This window comes from Bos javanicus, chromosome 1 (genome assembly GCF_032452875.1).
Source record: "Bos javanicus breed banteng chromosome 1, ARS-OSU_banteng_1.0, whole genome shotgun sequence".
NCBI classification, from domain to species: Eukaryota; Metazoa; Chordata; class Mammalia; order Artiodactyla; family Bovidae; genus Bos; species Bos javanicus.
In genome coordinates this window covers 68,537,438-68,555,054 of record NC_083868.1, presented here as the reverse complement: position 1 = coordinate 68,555,054, position 17,617 = coordinate 68,537,438, and the positions used below count along the sequence as shown (strand labels likewise).

Here is a 17,617-nt window from a genome sequence, read left to right as displayed (position 1 = left end):
TAAAACCTTATCTTAGTAGACCCTCCCTCAATATATTTCCAAAATGAATCACCAGAAGTGAATTATTTGCTTATGCCAGGATCAAAGGTTGTGTTGTTAATACTATAATCAATTATAAGAAACCCTTTAGTAATTATAGGAACATGTGGACTAGGAGATATATATATAAACCATCTTCCTACTAGACACTTTAACTGAAAAAAAAATCACTGATATAATAATTCTGTGACTTAACATAAATCTTTAGAATTCTTCTCAATAAGGAAGTGCAGACTGCAGGAAAAAGGAAAATAGGATTTGTATAATAAAGTCATAAATAACTGAGTTGAGTTTGTTTATAGTACATATGTATGTATGTGAAATGTTTTCTTTTTTAGTAATACATGTGAATAATCTTATCAAAACAGCAATTTATAATACTGTGTTTACTCATTTCTTCTGTTTTTTATAGAAGATTCAGAAATCCAGAGGGTGATTACAGAACTGGAGATGTGTATATCTCTGCTTCCAGCCGTAACTGCAAACACAAATATTCAGGTTGAAATAGCACTGGCCATGCAGCCACTAAGAAGTGAAAACGCTCATTTACGCAGGTAAGAATTGCTCTTTGACTTTTTTGTCTCCATGCAAAGATGTCCTATGGCCAGAACAAAAATGCCTAATGAGATATCTAGGGCTTTGTAAGGAAAGTAGACATAGTCTCACTGTATTTATACTCTTAATCCCCTATTTTCCAAATACTGACAGCAGTCTCTAACTCTTCCATTATTTCTGCCCACTAGTATGTATTTTTTCACAACTTTTTCACATCTGTTGTCGCTTGGTTGGTAACAAATAGAGAGCAAAGTGAACTACATCCGGATATTTATTAGGCTAGTCTAGGCTATGCAGTCCATGGACTGTATCGTCCATGGGGTCGCAAAGAGTCGGACACGACTGAGTGACCTTCACTTTCATTTTCAGGCTATGCAGTGCTTGTGCTCAGTTGCTTCAGTCATGTTCGACTCTGCAACCCCATGGACTGTAGCCTGCCAGGTTCCTCTGTCCACGGGATTTCCCAGGCGAGAATACTGGAGTGAGTTGCCATTTCCTTCTCCAGGGCATCTTCCTGACCCCAGGGATCGCATCTGGGTCTCCTACATTGCAGGGGAATTCTTTACTGCTGAGTCACCTGGGAAGCCCAGAACTTAGTCTCTGCGTATTATTTATCTTGATATTGTGACCGTAGGAAATATCAATAGTTGTTATTTGTTTCTATTTCTTAGAACATTTTTCTTTGATTGATTGATTTTTATTTTTGGCTGCACTGGGTGTTCGTTGCTTTCTTGGACTTTCTCTAGTTGCAGCAAGCAGGGCTGCTCTTTGTTGTGGTGTGTGGACTTCTCTTGCGGTGGCTTCTCTTAGGGCAGAGCACAGGCTCTCGGTGCTCAGGCTTCAGTAGTTGCGGCCTTCAGGCTCGGCAGTTGTGGTGCACGGGCTTAGTTTCTCAGTGGCATGTGGAGTCTTCCCAAACCAGGGGTTGAACCTGTGTCCCCTGCACTGGCAGGCGAATTCTTATACACTGTGACACTGGGTAAGTCGCAGAACATTTTAAAATTGCTTTAGGAGCTAATTTATAAGCCACTTTAGAAAATAAAACTTACTTTATTGGTCACTGCTTGTTTTTAATTTTTTTAAAAGGTATTAGTTTTATGTCTAACCTAATTCTTCGGACTTGGCACCAACATTTCTTGGCTGTGTCCTTAGAGGACAAAGATTATATATCATGCTACTGCCACCGTTTACCTGACCTTCCAAAAATGAAATTATCGAAAAATGAAGAATTTGTCAGATATGCTTTTTTTTTTTTTTTTTTAGCAGAATGAGATTTCCCCCAGAAGTAGGATTTTTTGTGTCTCTTTGTTAATCTTTGTTTGGAAAGAATCATCCATAATCTCTGTTATAAATAAGAATTGGAATGCATAGGCTCATTCAAAAGTGTTTTTCAGCATTTTCAATCAAAAACGGGTTTTTTTTTTTCTTTTTTGGACATTTTGAAACTTCCTATTCCTTTTTAGCCAGAAAACTGGTCTTTCAGGACTTTCTTGGTGTTTATTGCCATCTTGTGGCATTAAAAAAAATGGCTAGCTGCATTGTTTGTTTGGCGTTTGGGTCTGGACAATGTTTATGTGAGACTCCTGACACAGGTCCCTACCCGTAAAATATCTGTAGTGACCCATTCATTGTGACCTTGTGGCACATTCCAGAATTTCCTGGATGAAGGCTGTGGGGGGTTCCAGTTAAGCTAGTGAGTGCCGTAATATTTAAAGGGCAAGTTAGAACTCATGACCATTTCCTGATTTTAAACTAAAATACAAGACCATTATGTACCCACGAGGAACAAAGAAATGAAATGGAACTGGGGAGGAACTGGGGTGTGGCATTCAGGCTTTGGCCTGATAATTTGACACATGATAACATAATCCTCCCAGATGGAAGTTACTAGAGGAAGAATAGATTGTTATTTCATTTTATTTTTTAGTTAGAAAATGTAGTGGGAGAACTAGTGAGTTAAGATTTAGACCCTCTGGAGACATGTATGGTATGAGTGGAACCCACAAACAAGATTCAGGATAGAAATGTAAGCTTGGGAGTTATTCACTGACCACATTTTTATTGAGCATTTGCTACAGATCTGGCCCTGTGTAGGTACTGGAGACAATAATGATTAAAAGCAAGTGGTTTGGTATCAGCGTGTAAGTGTTCAATTCACTAAGAACATACAGAGTGTGAACACAACCAAGGGTGCATTGCTGGGGAATAACAGCTTCTTAAGCAGAGAACACAGAAGGAGAAGCCTGTGAAAGAAACCTGAGAAGGAGCAAGTAGGGACTCCTACCAAATGAAATATTTCATTTCCTTATCCTGTCACCAACAAAAAGTGTTATTTCCTTTGAGAATGAAGTAGCAACCTACCCCAGTATTCTTGCCTGGGAAATCCCATAGACAAGAAGCTTGGCAGGCTACTGTCCATGTGGTCACAAAAGAGTCAGAGAGAGACACACACACACACAACTAAGTCCATGGGATCACAAAGAGTCAGAGAGAGACACACACACACAACTAAGTCCATGGGATCACAAAGAGTCAGAGAGAGACACACACACACAACTAAGTCCATGGGATCACAAAGAGTCAGAGAGACACACACACATACAACTAAGTCCATGGGATCACAAAGAGTCAGAGAGACACACACACACACAACTAAAGATCCTGCAACTAAGACCTGGTGCAGCCAAATAAATATATATGTATATATTTTACAGTGTTGTTTCCTTTTATTTTTGTGAATCCTATGGTCATAAAATATCTCCTGTTTTAAATTTGTATTTCTTCATACTAGTGTGGCTGAGAATTTTTCATATGCTTATCAGCCTCTTCTGTTTCTTTTGTGAATTGCCCATTCTTATCATTGGTCATGTTTTCTTTCCCTACTTACTGATTTGTAGGAGCTCTTCAATGTTACAGCCCCTTTGTCTGTTATATGTGTAGCAGATATTTTCTTCCAGACTAATTCTAGAACAAGTTTCAGTTTTGATGTGGTTAAATCCTTTACTTTTTTCCTTGATGATTGCTAGATTTTGAGTATTGCTTAGGAATGCCTTTCCCACTTAAGATTATGTAGATTGCCACCTAAAACTTGTTAAGTTTTGTTTGTTTGTTGTTATATTTTATGTTTAGCTCTTTAATCCAACCTGAATGAATATATACAAATGATGTGAGGTAGGATCTATCGTTTTAGATTTCATAACAGTGATACTTTAGCACAGAATATTTCCAGATAATAATTCTCAAAAGGTATTAGAAATTTTTTTTTTTTAATGTTAACTTCTTAGAAGTAAACACTTGCACTTCCTTTTGTATGTTCCTATTTGCGAAGCAGCTATATATTATGAAGTTCATTGTGAGGTAGAGGTGGTGCTTATTGGCATTCTCTTTACTTAAATAAAGCCATTAACCTTTAGATCTATTAAAGAAATTAGTAGCAGCATAAGTTTTTGTTTCCCAGTTTTTACACTGCGTGACAAACCAAGCAGTTAGTTGTCTGATAGCAGCTGGTCCTTGTAGGAATTCTGGTTCATAATTACCACAGATCTTTTAAAAGTAGATAATCACTACAGTAATGAAAATACTTCCTGAGAAGGAAGACAGAAGAAAATAGCAAGAGGAGATAGAAATGAAAGAAATAGAAAAACAAGGAAATCACTGAAGAGATAAGAGAACAAAAAAGGGAAGAGGAAAAATAAGTTAACCTTTTTCTGTTGAAGGGGGGTTTTATGCCATCCTGGGCAATCTTTTAAAAATTATCTCAGGTCTTAAAATAATAGCAGTAGTGTGGTTTTGTTTGTTTGGTTTTTGTCTTATGTTTAGGGACAAGATGGACTTCTGCTCTCCTAGTAGGTGCCACTGTTTATGTTCTCTATTTTAATAGGCTGTCACATGTACACTCTAAAATGAGCTTGGGATTCTTGCATTCATGTTTCTTCATTATTTCATTTAGGCAATTGAGAATTTTGAACCAGCAACTTAGAGAACGAGAAAAAACTCAAAAGGCATCTGGTTCTCTGGAATGCAGCCTTGAATGTAGGTAAAAGAATTGTGAGGACTGATTGTGAACTCTTTATGGCTCTGAAAATGTTGATAAAGAATTGAACTTTCTTAATTACTTTGTCTTAAGTGGACTATTTGTCAAAAAAGTAGGAATGATACTCATTAAAATTTAAAATAGTATAGAAACACAAAAATAAAAGATTTGTGCTATTCCCGATAATTCAATCCTATTTTTTTTTTAAAGTCTGTATTTCCTTTCACATATCTCCTGTTCATTTATAATTGATTTATTTCATAAATGCCTACTGAATATCTACTATTAACAGATGAGTCCTAGTAGAACTACATATGTATTTTTCTTTTGTAAAAATGAGATTGCACACTCCTGCAGCTTGCATTTATTCACTTATTATGTAGTGGATATTTTTCTCTATCAAAATACATAAATATTATTTTTTCTTATTAAAACTAAGTATATATTCTGTTTATGTAGTTCTGTTGTAATGTATTTAAAGTCCTCTGCTGATAGATATCTAGATACTTTCCCTGTTTTCCTAGTACAGATAATCCTCCAATGAAAACCCTTGTACATGTCTTTGTGCCCATGTGTGACTGTTTTTGTAGATTATAGCCATAGAATTGCTGAGTCAGAGTATTACTGTTTCAGTTTTGACTGATGTTGCCAGATTGTCCTTATGGCTCATAGAGCTTAAAGTAATAGAAAAGAAAAAAAAAAACAGTAACTAGAGGAAAATACAGGGATTTCTTTTTGTATTCTTGGGAACTTTTCCTAAGCCCAACAAAAACTCACATGCTACAAAGGAAAGATTGGTAAAGCATGTCCCAGAAATCTTTTTCATTTCATGTACAGCAGAATTATAAATAACATTTTATCTTTATTATTTTTACACCCTCTCCAGCATTTGTTTGTAGATTTTTTGGCAATGGCCATTCTGACTGGTGTGAGGTGATATTTCATTGTAGTTTTGATTTGCATTTCTCTAATAATGAGCGATATTGAGCGTCTTTTCATGTGTTTGTTAGCCATCTGTATATCTTCTTTGGAGAAATGTCTGTTTAGGTCTTTTCCCCACTTTTTGATTGGGTTGTTTGTTTTTCTGGCACTCAGTTGTATGAGCTGCTTGTATATTTTGGAAATTAATCCTTTGTCAGTTGTTTCATTTGCTATTATTTTCTCCCGTTGTGAGGATTGTCTTTTCCCCTTGCTTATAGTTTCCTTTGCTGTGCAAAAGCTTTTAAGTTTAATCAGGTCACACTTGTTTTCTTTTGTTTTTATTTCCATTACTCTAGGAGGTGGGTCATAGAGGATCTTGCTTTGATTTATGTCATCATATGTTCTGCTTGTGTTTTCCTCTAAGAATTTTGTAAGTCTCTGGTCTTAATTTAGGTCTTTAATCCATTTTGAGTTTGTCTTTGTGTATGGTCTTTGTCTTTGTGTTAGGAAGTGTTCTAATTTCATTCTTTTACATGTAGCTGGCCAGTTTTCCCAGCACCATTTATTGAAGAGGCTGTCTTTGCCCCATTGTATATTCTTGTCTCCTTTGTCAAAAATAAGGTACCCATAGGTGCATGGGTTTATTTCTGGGCTTTCTATCTTGTTCCATTGGTCTATATTTCTGTTTTGTGCCAGTACCATACTGTCTTGATGACTGTAGCTTTGTAGTTTAATTTTGAAGTCAGGAAGGTTGATTCCTCCAGCTCCACTCTTCTTTGTCAACACTTCTTTGGCCATTCAGGGTCTTTTGTGTTTCCATATGAATTGTGAAATTTTGTGTTCTAGTTTCATGAAAAATGCCGTTGGTAATTTGTTGCTGCTGCTGCTAAGTTGCTTCAGTCGTGTCTGACTCTGTGTAACCCCATAGACTGCAGCCCACCAGGCTCCCCCGTCCCTGGAATTTTCCAGGCAAGAGTACTAGAGTGGGTTGCCATTGCCTTCTCTGGGTTATTTGTTAGGGATCACATTGAATCTGTAGATTGCATTTGGGAGTATAGTCATTTTCACAGTATTGATTCTTCCTACCCAGGAACATGGGTAATATATCCATCTGTTTATACTGTCTTTATTTCATCAGTCTTATAATTTTCTGTGTACAGTTCTTTTGTCTCCTTAGGTAAGTTTATTCCTAGATATTTAATTCTGTTGCAGTGGTGAATGGGATTGATTTCTTAATTTCTATTTCTGAATTTTCATTGTTAGTATATGGAAATGCAAGTGATTTCTGTGTATTGATTTTGTATCCTGCAACTTTGCTAAATTCACCAATTAGCTCTAATAATTTTTTGATACTGTCTTTGTGGTTTTCTATGTACAGTATCATGTCATCTGCAAACAGTGAGAGCTTTACTTCTTTTCCAATTTGAATTCCTTACTTCTTCTTTTCTGATCTGGATTCCTTTTATTTCTTTTTCTTCTCTGATTGCTGTAGCTAGGACTTCGAGAACTATGTTGAATAATAGTGGTGAAAGTGGACACCCTTGTCTTGTTCCTGATCTTAGGGGGAATGCTTTCAGTTTTTCACCATTGAGAATAATGTTTGCTGTAGGCTTATCATATATGGCCTTTCCTATGTTGAGGTAGGTTCCTTCCATGCCCATTTTTTGAAGAATTTTAATTGTAAATGGGTACTGAATTTTGTCAAATTTGTCAAAAGCAAAAATAGATGCTTTTTCTGTATCTATTGAGATTATCATACGGTTTTTATCTTTCAGTTTGTTAATATGGTGTATCACATTAATTGATTTGCATATATTAAAGAATCCTTGCATTCCTGGAATAAACCCAACTTGATGATGGTGTATGAGCTTCTTGATGTGTTGCTGAATTTTGTTTGCTAAGATTTTGTTGAGGATTTTTGCATCTATGTTCATCAGTGATATTGGCCTGTAGTTTTCTTTTTTTGTGTTGTCTTTGTCTGGTTTTAGTATCAGGGTGATGGTGGCCTCGGCAAATAAATTTGAAAGTGTTCTTTCCTCTGCAATTTTTTGAAAGAGTTTTAGAAGGATAGGCATTAGCTCTTCTCTGAATGTTTGATGGAATTCTCCTGTGAAGCCATCTGGTCCTGGGCTTTTGTTTTTGGGGAGTTTTTTTTATCACAGCTTCAATTTCACTGCTTGTATTTGGGTCATTCATAATTTCTATATCTTCCCTTGGAAGATTGAACTTTTCTAAGAATCTGTCCGTTTCTTCCAGTTTACTCATTTTATTGCCATATAGTTGTTCATAATCGTCTCTTATGCTGCTGCTGCTGCTGCTGCTGCTGCTGCTGCTGCTGCTAAGTCGCTTCAGTTGTGTCTGACTCTGTGCGACCCCATAGACGGCAGCCCGCCAGGCTCCCCGTCCCTGGGATTCTCCAGGCAAGAACACTGGAGTGAGTTGTCATTTCCTTCTCCAGTGCATGAAAGTGAAAAGTGAAAGTGAAGTCGCTGAGTCTTGTCCAACTCTTAGCGACCCCATGGACTGCGGCCCACCAGGCTCCTCCGTCCATGGGATTTTCCAGGCAAGAGTGCTGGAGTGGGGTGCCATTGCCTTCTCCTAATAGTCTCTTATAATCCTTTGTATTTCTGCATTGTCTGATGTAATCTCTCCTTTTTCATTTCTAATTTTGTTGATTTGATTCTTCTCTCTTTTTTTCTTGATGAGTCTGGCTAAAGATTTGTCGATTTTGTTTATCTTCTCAAAAGAACCAGCTTTTAGTTTTATTAATCTTTACTATTGTTTCTTTCATTTCTTTTTCATTTATTTCTGCTCGAATCCTTACGATTTCTTTCCTTCTACTAATTTTTGGGGTTTTTTGTTCTTCTTTTCCAGTTGTTTTAGGTGTAAAGTTAGGTTGTCTATTTGATGTTAATTCTTGTTTCTTGAGGTAGGATTGTATTGCTATAATCTTCCCTCTTAGGACTGCTTTTGCTGCATCCCATAGGTTTTGACTTGTTGTTTTCACTGTCATTTGTTTCTAGAAATTTTTTGATTTCCCTTTTGCTTTCTTCAGTAACCTGTTGATTATTTAGAAACATGTTCTTTAATCTCCATGTGTTTGTGTTTCTTACAGTTTTTTTTCTTGTAATTGATATCTACTCTCATAGCATTGTGATCAGAGAAGATGCTTGATACAATTTCAATTTTCTTAAATTTACTGAGGTTTGATTTGTGACCCAAGATGTGGTCTACCGTGGAGAATGTTCCATGTGCACTTGAGAAGAACGTGCATTCTTCTGCACTTGGATGGAATGTCCTGAAGATATCAATGAGATCCATCTCATCTAATGTATCATTTAAGACTTGTGTTTCCTTATTAATTTTCTGTTTTGATGATCTGTCCATTGGTGTGAGTGGAGTGTTAAAGTCTCCTACTGTTATTGTGTTACTGTTAATTTCTCATTTTATGTCTGTTAGTGTTTGTCTTATGTATTGAGGTGCTCCTATGTTGGGTGCATAGATATTTACAATTGTTAAGTCTTCCTCTTGGATTGATCCCTTGATCATTATGTAATCTTGTATCATGTAATCATTATCTCTTGTAATCTTCTTTATTTTAAGGTCTATTTTGTCTGATATGAGGATTGCTACTCCAGCTTTCTTTTGCTTCCTGTTTGCATAGAATATATTTTTCCCTCCTCTTACTTTCGGTCTATATGTGTCTTTAGATATGAAGTGGGTTTCTTGAAGACAGCATATATATGGGTCTTGTTTTTGTGTCCATTCAGCCAGTCTGTGTCTTTTGGTTGGAGCATTTAATCCATTTACATTTAAAGTAATTATTGATATATATATTCCTGTTGCCATTTTCTTAATTGTTTGGGGTTGATTTTGTAGATCTTTTTCTTCTCTTGTATTTCTTGACTATATAAGTCAGTTTAACATTTGTTGTAAAGCTGGTTTGGTGGTACTAAATTCTTACTTTTGCTTGTCTGAAAAGCTTTTTATTTCTCCATCAATTTTGAATGAGATCCTTGCAGGGTACAATAAATTGGTTGTAGATTTTTCCCATTCAGTACTTTAACTCTATCCTGCCATTCCCTTCTGACCTGCAGAATTTCTGCTGAAAGATCAGCTGTTAAGTGTGTGGGGTTTCCTTTGTCTGTTACTTGTTGCTTCTCCCTTGCTGCTTTTAATATTCTTTCTTTGTGTTTAGTCTTTGTTAGTTTGATTAGTATGTGTCTTGGTGTGTTTCTCCTTGGGTTTATCCTGTACGGGACCCTTTGTGCCTCTTGGACTTAATTGACTATTTCCTTTACCATGTTGGGGAAATTTTCAACTATAATCTCTTCAAAAATTTTCTCATACACTTTCTTTTTGTCTTCTTCTGGGACCCCTGTAATTTGAATGTTGGTGCATTTGATATGGTCCCAGAGGTCTCTGAGACTGTCCTCAGTTCTTTTCATTCTTTTTGCTTTATTCTGCTCTTCAGAAGTTATTTCCACCATTTTATCTTCTAGCTCACTGATTTGTTCTTCTGCTTCAGATATTCTGCTATTGATTCCTTCTAGAGTATTTTTAATTTCAGTAATTGTGTTGTTTGTCTCTGTATGTTTATTCTTTAATTCTTCTAGGTCTTTGTTAATTGATTCTTCCATTTTCTCCATTTTGTTTTCAAGGTTTTTTATCATCTTTACTATCATTATTCTGAATTCTTTTTCAGGTAGTTTGCCTGTTTCCTCTTCATTTATTTGGACTTCTGTGTTTCTAGTTTGTCCCTTTATTTATGTAGTATTCCTCTGCCTTTTCATTTTTTTTTTTAACTTATTGTGTTTGAGGTCTCCTTTTCTCAGGCTTTAAGGTTGAATTCTTTCTTCCTTTTGGTTTCTGCCCTCCTAAAGTTGGTCCAGTGGTTTGTGTAAGCTTCGTATAGGGTGGGATTTGTGCTGAGTTTTTGTTTGTTTGTTTGTTTGTTTGTTTTTCCTCTCATGGGCAAGGGTGAGTGAGGTGGTAATCCTGTTTGCTGATGATTGGGTTTGTATTTTTGCTTTGTTTGTTGTTTAGAGATGTCCTGCACAGGGTGCTACTGGTGGTTGGGTGATGCCGGGTCTTGTATTGGAGTGGTCTTCTTTGTGTGAGTTCTGACTATTTGATACCCCTTAGGGTTAGTTCTCTGGTAGTCTGCGGTCTTGGAGTCAGTCCTCCCACTCCAAAGGCTCAGGGCTTGATCTAGTCGGTCACCAGCGCATCTGCCTCCTCCCCCACGGGGTGCACCTCCAGCCACAGAGACTTTGGATTGGGGAATGAGAGCGGCCCTGTGGTAAAGAACTGCTCCTGGGTGACGAAGCAGAGCTGCACGCAGTAGTTCAGTTTAAATTTTGAGTTGCATCTTCCAGCAGAAGCTTCCTCACCTGACAGGACACCTTGCCCCCAGGTTTGTACTTTTTAATTGAGGTAATAATTATTTGATCAATTTTGTCTTACAGTGTCTTCTCTTCAATCATTGAACAAGTCACTGCAAAATCAATTACAGGAGTCATTAAAGAGCCAGGAATTACTGCAGAGTAAAAATGAAGAGCTCTTAAAAGTGATAGAAAATCAGAAAGATGAAAACAAAAAATTTGCTGGTATATTTAAAGAGAAAGATCAAACTTTACTTGAAAATAAACAGCAATTTGACATTGAGACAACAAGAATGAAAATTGGTATGTGTTTGAACTGTAGTCACAGTCACTTTTTAAAAGGTAATACTGAAACTGAAACTTTTGTTGTTTTAGAATTGGAGGAAGCCTTAGTCAATATGAAAAGCTCCCGGTTTAAGTTAGAAGCTGCTGAAAAGGAAAATCAGATATTGGGAATAACATTACGCCAGCGTGATGCTGAGGTGACTCGACTGAGAGAATTAACCAGGTGATGTTGACATTATTTGAATAACTTATGCCTTTTGTTAGATATATTTATAAACTTCAAAATAATTTCAGACCTGCCTTCTTAACCTTATCCTTTTCTCAGTGTTTTTGCTAATTTCTAAGGATATTTTTCTTCTGTTCCAGTTAAATTTCAAACGTGGCTAAATTCCTTTTTAAACCATGTGATTCCTGGCAAAGGAGTCTGATGAGGAACTGAAGACTTGTTTAGCAAATGGTTAAGAACTCTCTGAAGCCAGAGACACCTGAGTGGAATTCCAGCTCTATCATTTATTAGCTGTATGACTTTGAGCAAGATAGTTAACCTTTCTAAACCTTAGTTATAAAGTGGGGGCATGATTAGGGTTGATAAGAGGGCTAAGAAATCATTCATGAAAAGCACTTAGCACAGTAAGCCCTCATTCATAGGATCTTGGGTAAGTTATTTAGCCTCTTTGAACCTTATTCATTGCATTAGTAAAATGAGGGATTTGATAATAATTTCTAAGATTCCTTTGTTCCTTAACATGTCTTAAATAAATAGAACCACCTCACTCAATTTTTATATGATATTCTTTTATAAAGTTCAGTTTTCTCTTGAGGTGGTTGACAAAAATTGGATTTTCAACTGATTTTTTTCAGTCCTAGAGAAGTCAGTTATTTTAGGCCTGAATTATATATCATCAGATCTGACCATGCTTTTGACTGATCCTGGAAAGTCATAGTTCTAAATATAAAGCAATCCTGAATATAAAACAATCTTCTTTGTATTTCAAATGAAAAGACCCATTTTGAATTATACACTTTTCCCCCACTTTGAGTTATAATTTTTAGAGAATAAATGATATATAGATACATGGTGGTGGTTTAGTCACTAAGTTGTATCTGACTCTTGCAGTCCTGGCAGGACTGTAGCCTGCCAGGCTTCTCTATCCTTGGGATTTCCCAGGCAAGAATACTGGAATGGGTAGTATTTCCTTCTCCAGGGGATCTACCTGACCCAGAGATCAAACCCACATCTCCTACATTACAGATGGATTCTTTTACTGCTGAGCTACCAGGGAAGCCTATATATATATAAAGAATATTTATTCGTTTTGTAAATACATTTGAAATGACTTTATATAAGCTATGTTAATATAGAAATATTGCTTCCCCCCACATTCATATTTCACAGAATAATTTCACTCAAACTTTTTTTGAACAGTGAGAAAAGCAAAATGTACTTCTTGTATCCATGTAGTGTTAGTGTTAATTAGGCTCTAGTCAGAGTTTCTGGAATATTGGGTTATACCACTCTTTTTCCAAGTTAATTATGAGGATGCCCCTTCTTATGAAAGTCTTTATAAGGCCTCTAAAGAAAAGCATCTTCTCTTTTCTGAAGAGTAATTTAGGGTAAAAACTTTGTTATCTTTAAGTATTTATGGTAAAAGAAGTTAATCACAAAAAACCACATATTTTATGATTTTATTTCTAAGAAATGTCCAGAAAAATGCTAAGATTTACTCAGACCAGATTGCCTTTTAAATTTAAGAGCAAAACAGACAAAGAATACTCTTTGAGCTTAGTTGTCAAAATTCACCCACATTGGTGACTTGTAATGTGTTTGGTGTTACTCTAGGCAATTCAATTAATTAGGAATATCCCTAGTACTATAGGTGGGCTACTGTGACAATTTACATTTTACTTCTGACATTAGAGCATAAGTCAACAACACTTGACAATACAGATAAATCTTCATGTTCGCCTACTCCATCTCTTTTTCCTATAGCCATGTGACCTCAGTCAGATATGTGTGTGTGTATTTTTTTTTTTTTTGCATGTGTTAAATAGTCTCAGAGATTTGACAAAAATTTTACATGCCTTTCTCAGACTACTGGGGAGAGATAATGGAGCTAGAAGTTTCACATACAAGTGCTAAACAAATTTCCTAAACCATTTCTTCTCCAACTTTGAATAGTTTTGAAATACATCTTTATTATTATTTTTAGATTTTACTAGAATGCATGTTATAATACCATTAAAATGTGAGGAAAATTAATATATTTTTCAGTAAATAAGTAGTAAATTTTCTTCTGATAGTTTCTAAGAGCACTCATACAAGTGCTGGTATTTATTTAAATTAGTATAGTTTTATAAATAGCCAAGAAAGGACTTTACATTTTTATGAAAATACACCAGTTTTCCAAGCATTAAAAATCATTGTGTTTAGCTGAGTCTCATGTAATAGAAACACAGATATATCTACTTGGTAGCTATTTAGGTGCTTGTATTGCTTCCTTTAAAATTTTGGCATAGTTTTATCTCTTTATTTACAGAGATTTTTCTTTTAATTTCAAAGACAGTTGTAAGTCACATTTGTTTACACATGAGAAACTTAATGATTGCATTTAATTTCCAGAGATTAAACTCTTATTACATGTCCCTTTTTGTATTGTGAATTTTGTACAGAGCAAAGATAATATTTCTAATTAAGTCTGAAAAGGAACTTCAACATAAGGATTTCTTTTCTAAAAATAAATGAAAATAAAAATGTCAGTATGCTGTCTGGTTGAATTAACTAGTGGTCATTACTCATTACAGCACTTCTTTAAAGATGGTTTCTATAGCATGCTTTTTATCTTTTAATAGTAGCTCGTTAGCTTCTTGAAAGAGGTACGAAAAAAGTGGCTGGAGCCATTGCCATTTAAAGGGCAATCAGAACTCAAGACATAGCATATTTAAGATGACAGTGTATGCCAGGTTGGGAAAGAATGTTTTTTTCCTTTTGTAGGAAAAGAATCACTCATTCTATATCCAAAGATATTAATATAATCACTGCTAACTGTTTGATACAGAGATTTCCCTTTATTATTTTATTTGGACATGTATAACTTTTTCCAAAAATAGTATTGTTACTGTGTTGCGTATGGCCTACTCTTTTAAATTTAACCTTGTATAATGAACATTTTCCTATCAATAAATATTCTTTACAAATGACTATAAAAAATGGCTATGATGTAGTAAGACTGTAATATACCTGAATCAGTCCACAGTATTTGAAGATAAAGATATTAAGTTCATCAATTTTCTGTTATAAATTACATCTTTGTAAATATATCTTTGGGTGCAGCCTATTGGTGAATATCAGTAGGTTAAATTCCTAGAAGTGCAACTTGGTGGGTCTAAAGGTGTGGGATATAAAAATATTAAGATTTCTGATATAATGCTATTTTGCTAGGGGAGTGTACACTCCCACTTTGCCTCTCCAAGCCTTTTTAACAATGGATATTCTTATTTTCCTATGTTAGCTTGATAGGCCAAAAAAAATCGTATTTAAAAAATTTTAATTTCTCTGATAAAAGTCAAACTTTAAAACATACTTACTGACTCATTGTAATCTTTTAAAATTACCTGTTAATGTTCTTTGTATCTTTTTTTTAAATTGGTGTGTTTCTTTTTCTTATCTATATTTAAGAATATATATGATTCCATTCAAATAGACTAAGGTCTTGGTATAAAATGGTTTTAAGAGGACTACTAATAAAAGCTGTCACCAGATGGAAACTGTGCTAAGCACTTTACCCTTATGTTTTATTATTTTATCTTATTTAATGTTCATTCTAAATGTGAAGTAGTTATCTTCATTTTGCAGTTGAGGAACTTGAGATTCAGAAAGGTTGAACAGCTTGCTCAAGATCACAGCTAGCAGTAGTGCTAGGATATGAATCAATTTCTGTCTGACTTCAAACCCTGTGTGGTTTTCCTTATATCACACTTTCCCTGGAGTCTAGCTGTCAGTTATACCTAATTATACTGGATAATTATGTCTAACTATCCTTTTTTTCACCAGTATTGTTCCAATATCCTTTCCATATATGTTTTGAATGTAGAGTAATAGTTACTAACACAATCCACTAACAAATGGGTAGTATATTTACCATTTTGCAGTGTTGCTCAAGAATAAAGCATCTCTACCTTAAGAGAAAATTTTTTCTAAGCCTCCATTTTTAGATATAATAGTATTAGATTTGATGCAGACTAAGATCTTTTATCAATTGTTACTTTAATTTACTCTTTCCAGAGCATATTCTGTGATTTTGTGCTTTTAGTTGCTTTTTTCCATATTAAGAACCAGGTGCTTGCCTGAGATAACTTTCTTTTAAAGATGAGAGGAATATGTAAGTAAATGAAACAAATGGGTAAAAAGAAATAATTAGTGTACTAAATTCTTCTTAACAGAACTTTACAGAGCAGTATGGCAAAGCTTCTCTCAGATCTTAGTATGGACACTGCTCGCTACAAGCCTGGGAATAATCTTACCAAATCACTTCTGAACATTTATGAAAAGCAACATCAACATGACCCAATCTCTGCTCACACTTCCATAATGAGCTACCTAAGTAAGTTAGAACCAGATCACACTCTTATTACACATCCAGAGCCTGTTTCTACAATTGACAGTGAGGAAAACATGGTGCCAGATAGACCTTATGAAAATGTTCTGCCCTCCCAAGGCCCTCAGCATAGTAATACCAGGAGCATGGAGGAGGTATCAGCCCCTGGAATTGTTCCTGCCCTTTCAAAACGGGAGTCTGATGAGGAAAGTGAAATTACAACCTTAGTAGAAGATGAGCATAATTTGGATAAAACAATTTACATTCCATTTGCTAGAAGCACTCCTAAAAAGAAATCACCCCTGTCTAAGAGATTATCCCCCCAGGCCCAGATCAGTGTAGCTCCACCACAACCGGTCAGTGGACTTGTTGCTGAAAAAGAAAAGAAACTGTGTGCACCTGGAGTTTGTTCCTCTTGCCAAAAGGAAGATGCACCTGACAAACTTTGCAGAACAGCTGATCTGGAGGACAAGCAGCTCCTCAAGAAAATAAAGGAAGCCATTTGCAAGATCCCTCCTGCCCCTGAGGAGGAATCGGCGGCCTGTCGCGGCCCCTCTGCTTGTCAGAACAGCAACGTTCAGGTGAAAAGCAGTGCAGCCTCTGACGGTAGCTTTTTAAACTCTGAGTTAACTTCTGACTGGAGCATCTCTTCTCTCTCCACGTTCACGTCTCGTGATGAGCAAGACTTCCGGAACGGCCTTGCAGCACTGGATGCCAACATTGCCAGACTCCAGAAGTCCTTAAGGACTGGTCTTCTGCAGAAGTAAGCTCAGAAGAAAGGAAAAGTTGTTTTTAAGAATAGAACTTGGCTACATTGAATGTATATTTTAAATTTCTTTAGAGAAAAGTTTTATATTATGTGTGAAATAAATTGTATGAATAATACATTTATCATTGGAATATATTGACACTAGAGCTTATAAAAACAAGTCATCTTAAGAAACTGACATATGTTAAGAGAAGAAAGGTTGTGTGTTACTAGAAAAATGCTGTATTATAAATAAAATTTAGTATTATTAGAGTTTATTCTTACTCTGCTGGGCTAAGAATACAGGTTGGAAGGAATTTCTGGTTGTTGTAAAGGATAATGGGAAGGGAGTCTCCGGGTACAATTTACTATATTAAAACTAGAGTTTTTTTTTTTCTCTTTCAGGATTCCTGTTTGTTTTTTAATGGCATTGTGTTTTAATGTGTGATGTTCTGTGCTACAGGCTGGTGTTGTTGGTGAGACATATACACATTTATTTTAAGAGAAAAAGTGCCAGTATCTCCATTTTAAAAAAAACAAACGTTGATTGGTCTTAAAAAATACAGATAACATCCTAAGTTAGCATATGGTTTCTTAACACTTTAGCACTTTTATTTATTTTTGTCACAGATACATTGAAGATCATTAAAAGGTAAAGTCAGACTAATAAAAAAAATGCTAAGATAGGTTTTGGTTTTGTAAATTTGTTTTTTTAAATAAATAAGTGTTTATTTGCTTTTTGTCATTATATTTGAACATAATGGATTTTATAAATCTTGTACTGATTGTACTTCTGCCTTTCTGGGCCGATTTTTTTCCCCCCAGCACTTTAGCTGAGAGCATTCTCTATTCTGTAAATGGTATGGGTTAGGTTGATCTCTGCTTCTCTAAACTAGCACTTTCTAACTATTTGGTGTCATCTCCTTCCATGTAAATAGCACAGTTTAACTCTCAGAAAGCTGCATATTGTGCTGTGACTGATACTTCATACAAGTCGCCTGCCTGGTGTCATTTTATTTGGTGCTTGGGCAGGCTTTAGCATAGAGTGTTCTGCTGG

General features: G+C 35.6%; 1 protein-coding gene across 2 annotated transcripts in view; it reads left to right on the top strand.

Annotated features, from left to right (window-relative positions):
• The window catches only part of CCDC14 (coiled-coil domain containing 14), a 38,850-nt gene extending 21,893 nt beyond the window's left edge, over window positions 1-16,957 (top strand). The window contains exons 9-13 of one of the 2 annotated variants that reach the window (XM_061408716.1): window positions 455-593; window positions 4,544-4,626; window positions 11,017-11,235; window positions 11,308-11,440; window positions 15,658-16,957. In XM_061408716.1, coding sequence (XP_061264700.1) covers window positions 455-593; window positions 4,544-4,626; window positions 11,017-11,235; window positions 11,308-11,440; window positions 15,658-16,579 — 1,496 coding nt within the window. In that variant the 3' untranslated portion in view covers window positions 16,580-16,957. Of the gene's footprint in view, window positions 1-451; window positions 594-4,543; window positions 4,627-11,016; window positions 11,236-11,307; window positions 11,441-15,657 lie in introns of both variants that reach the window. The other variant, XM_061408645.1, reaches the window with a different exon arrangement.
• The last annotated feature ends 660 nt before the right edge of the window (window positions 16,958-17,617 follow it).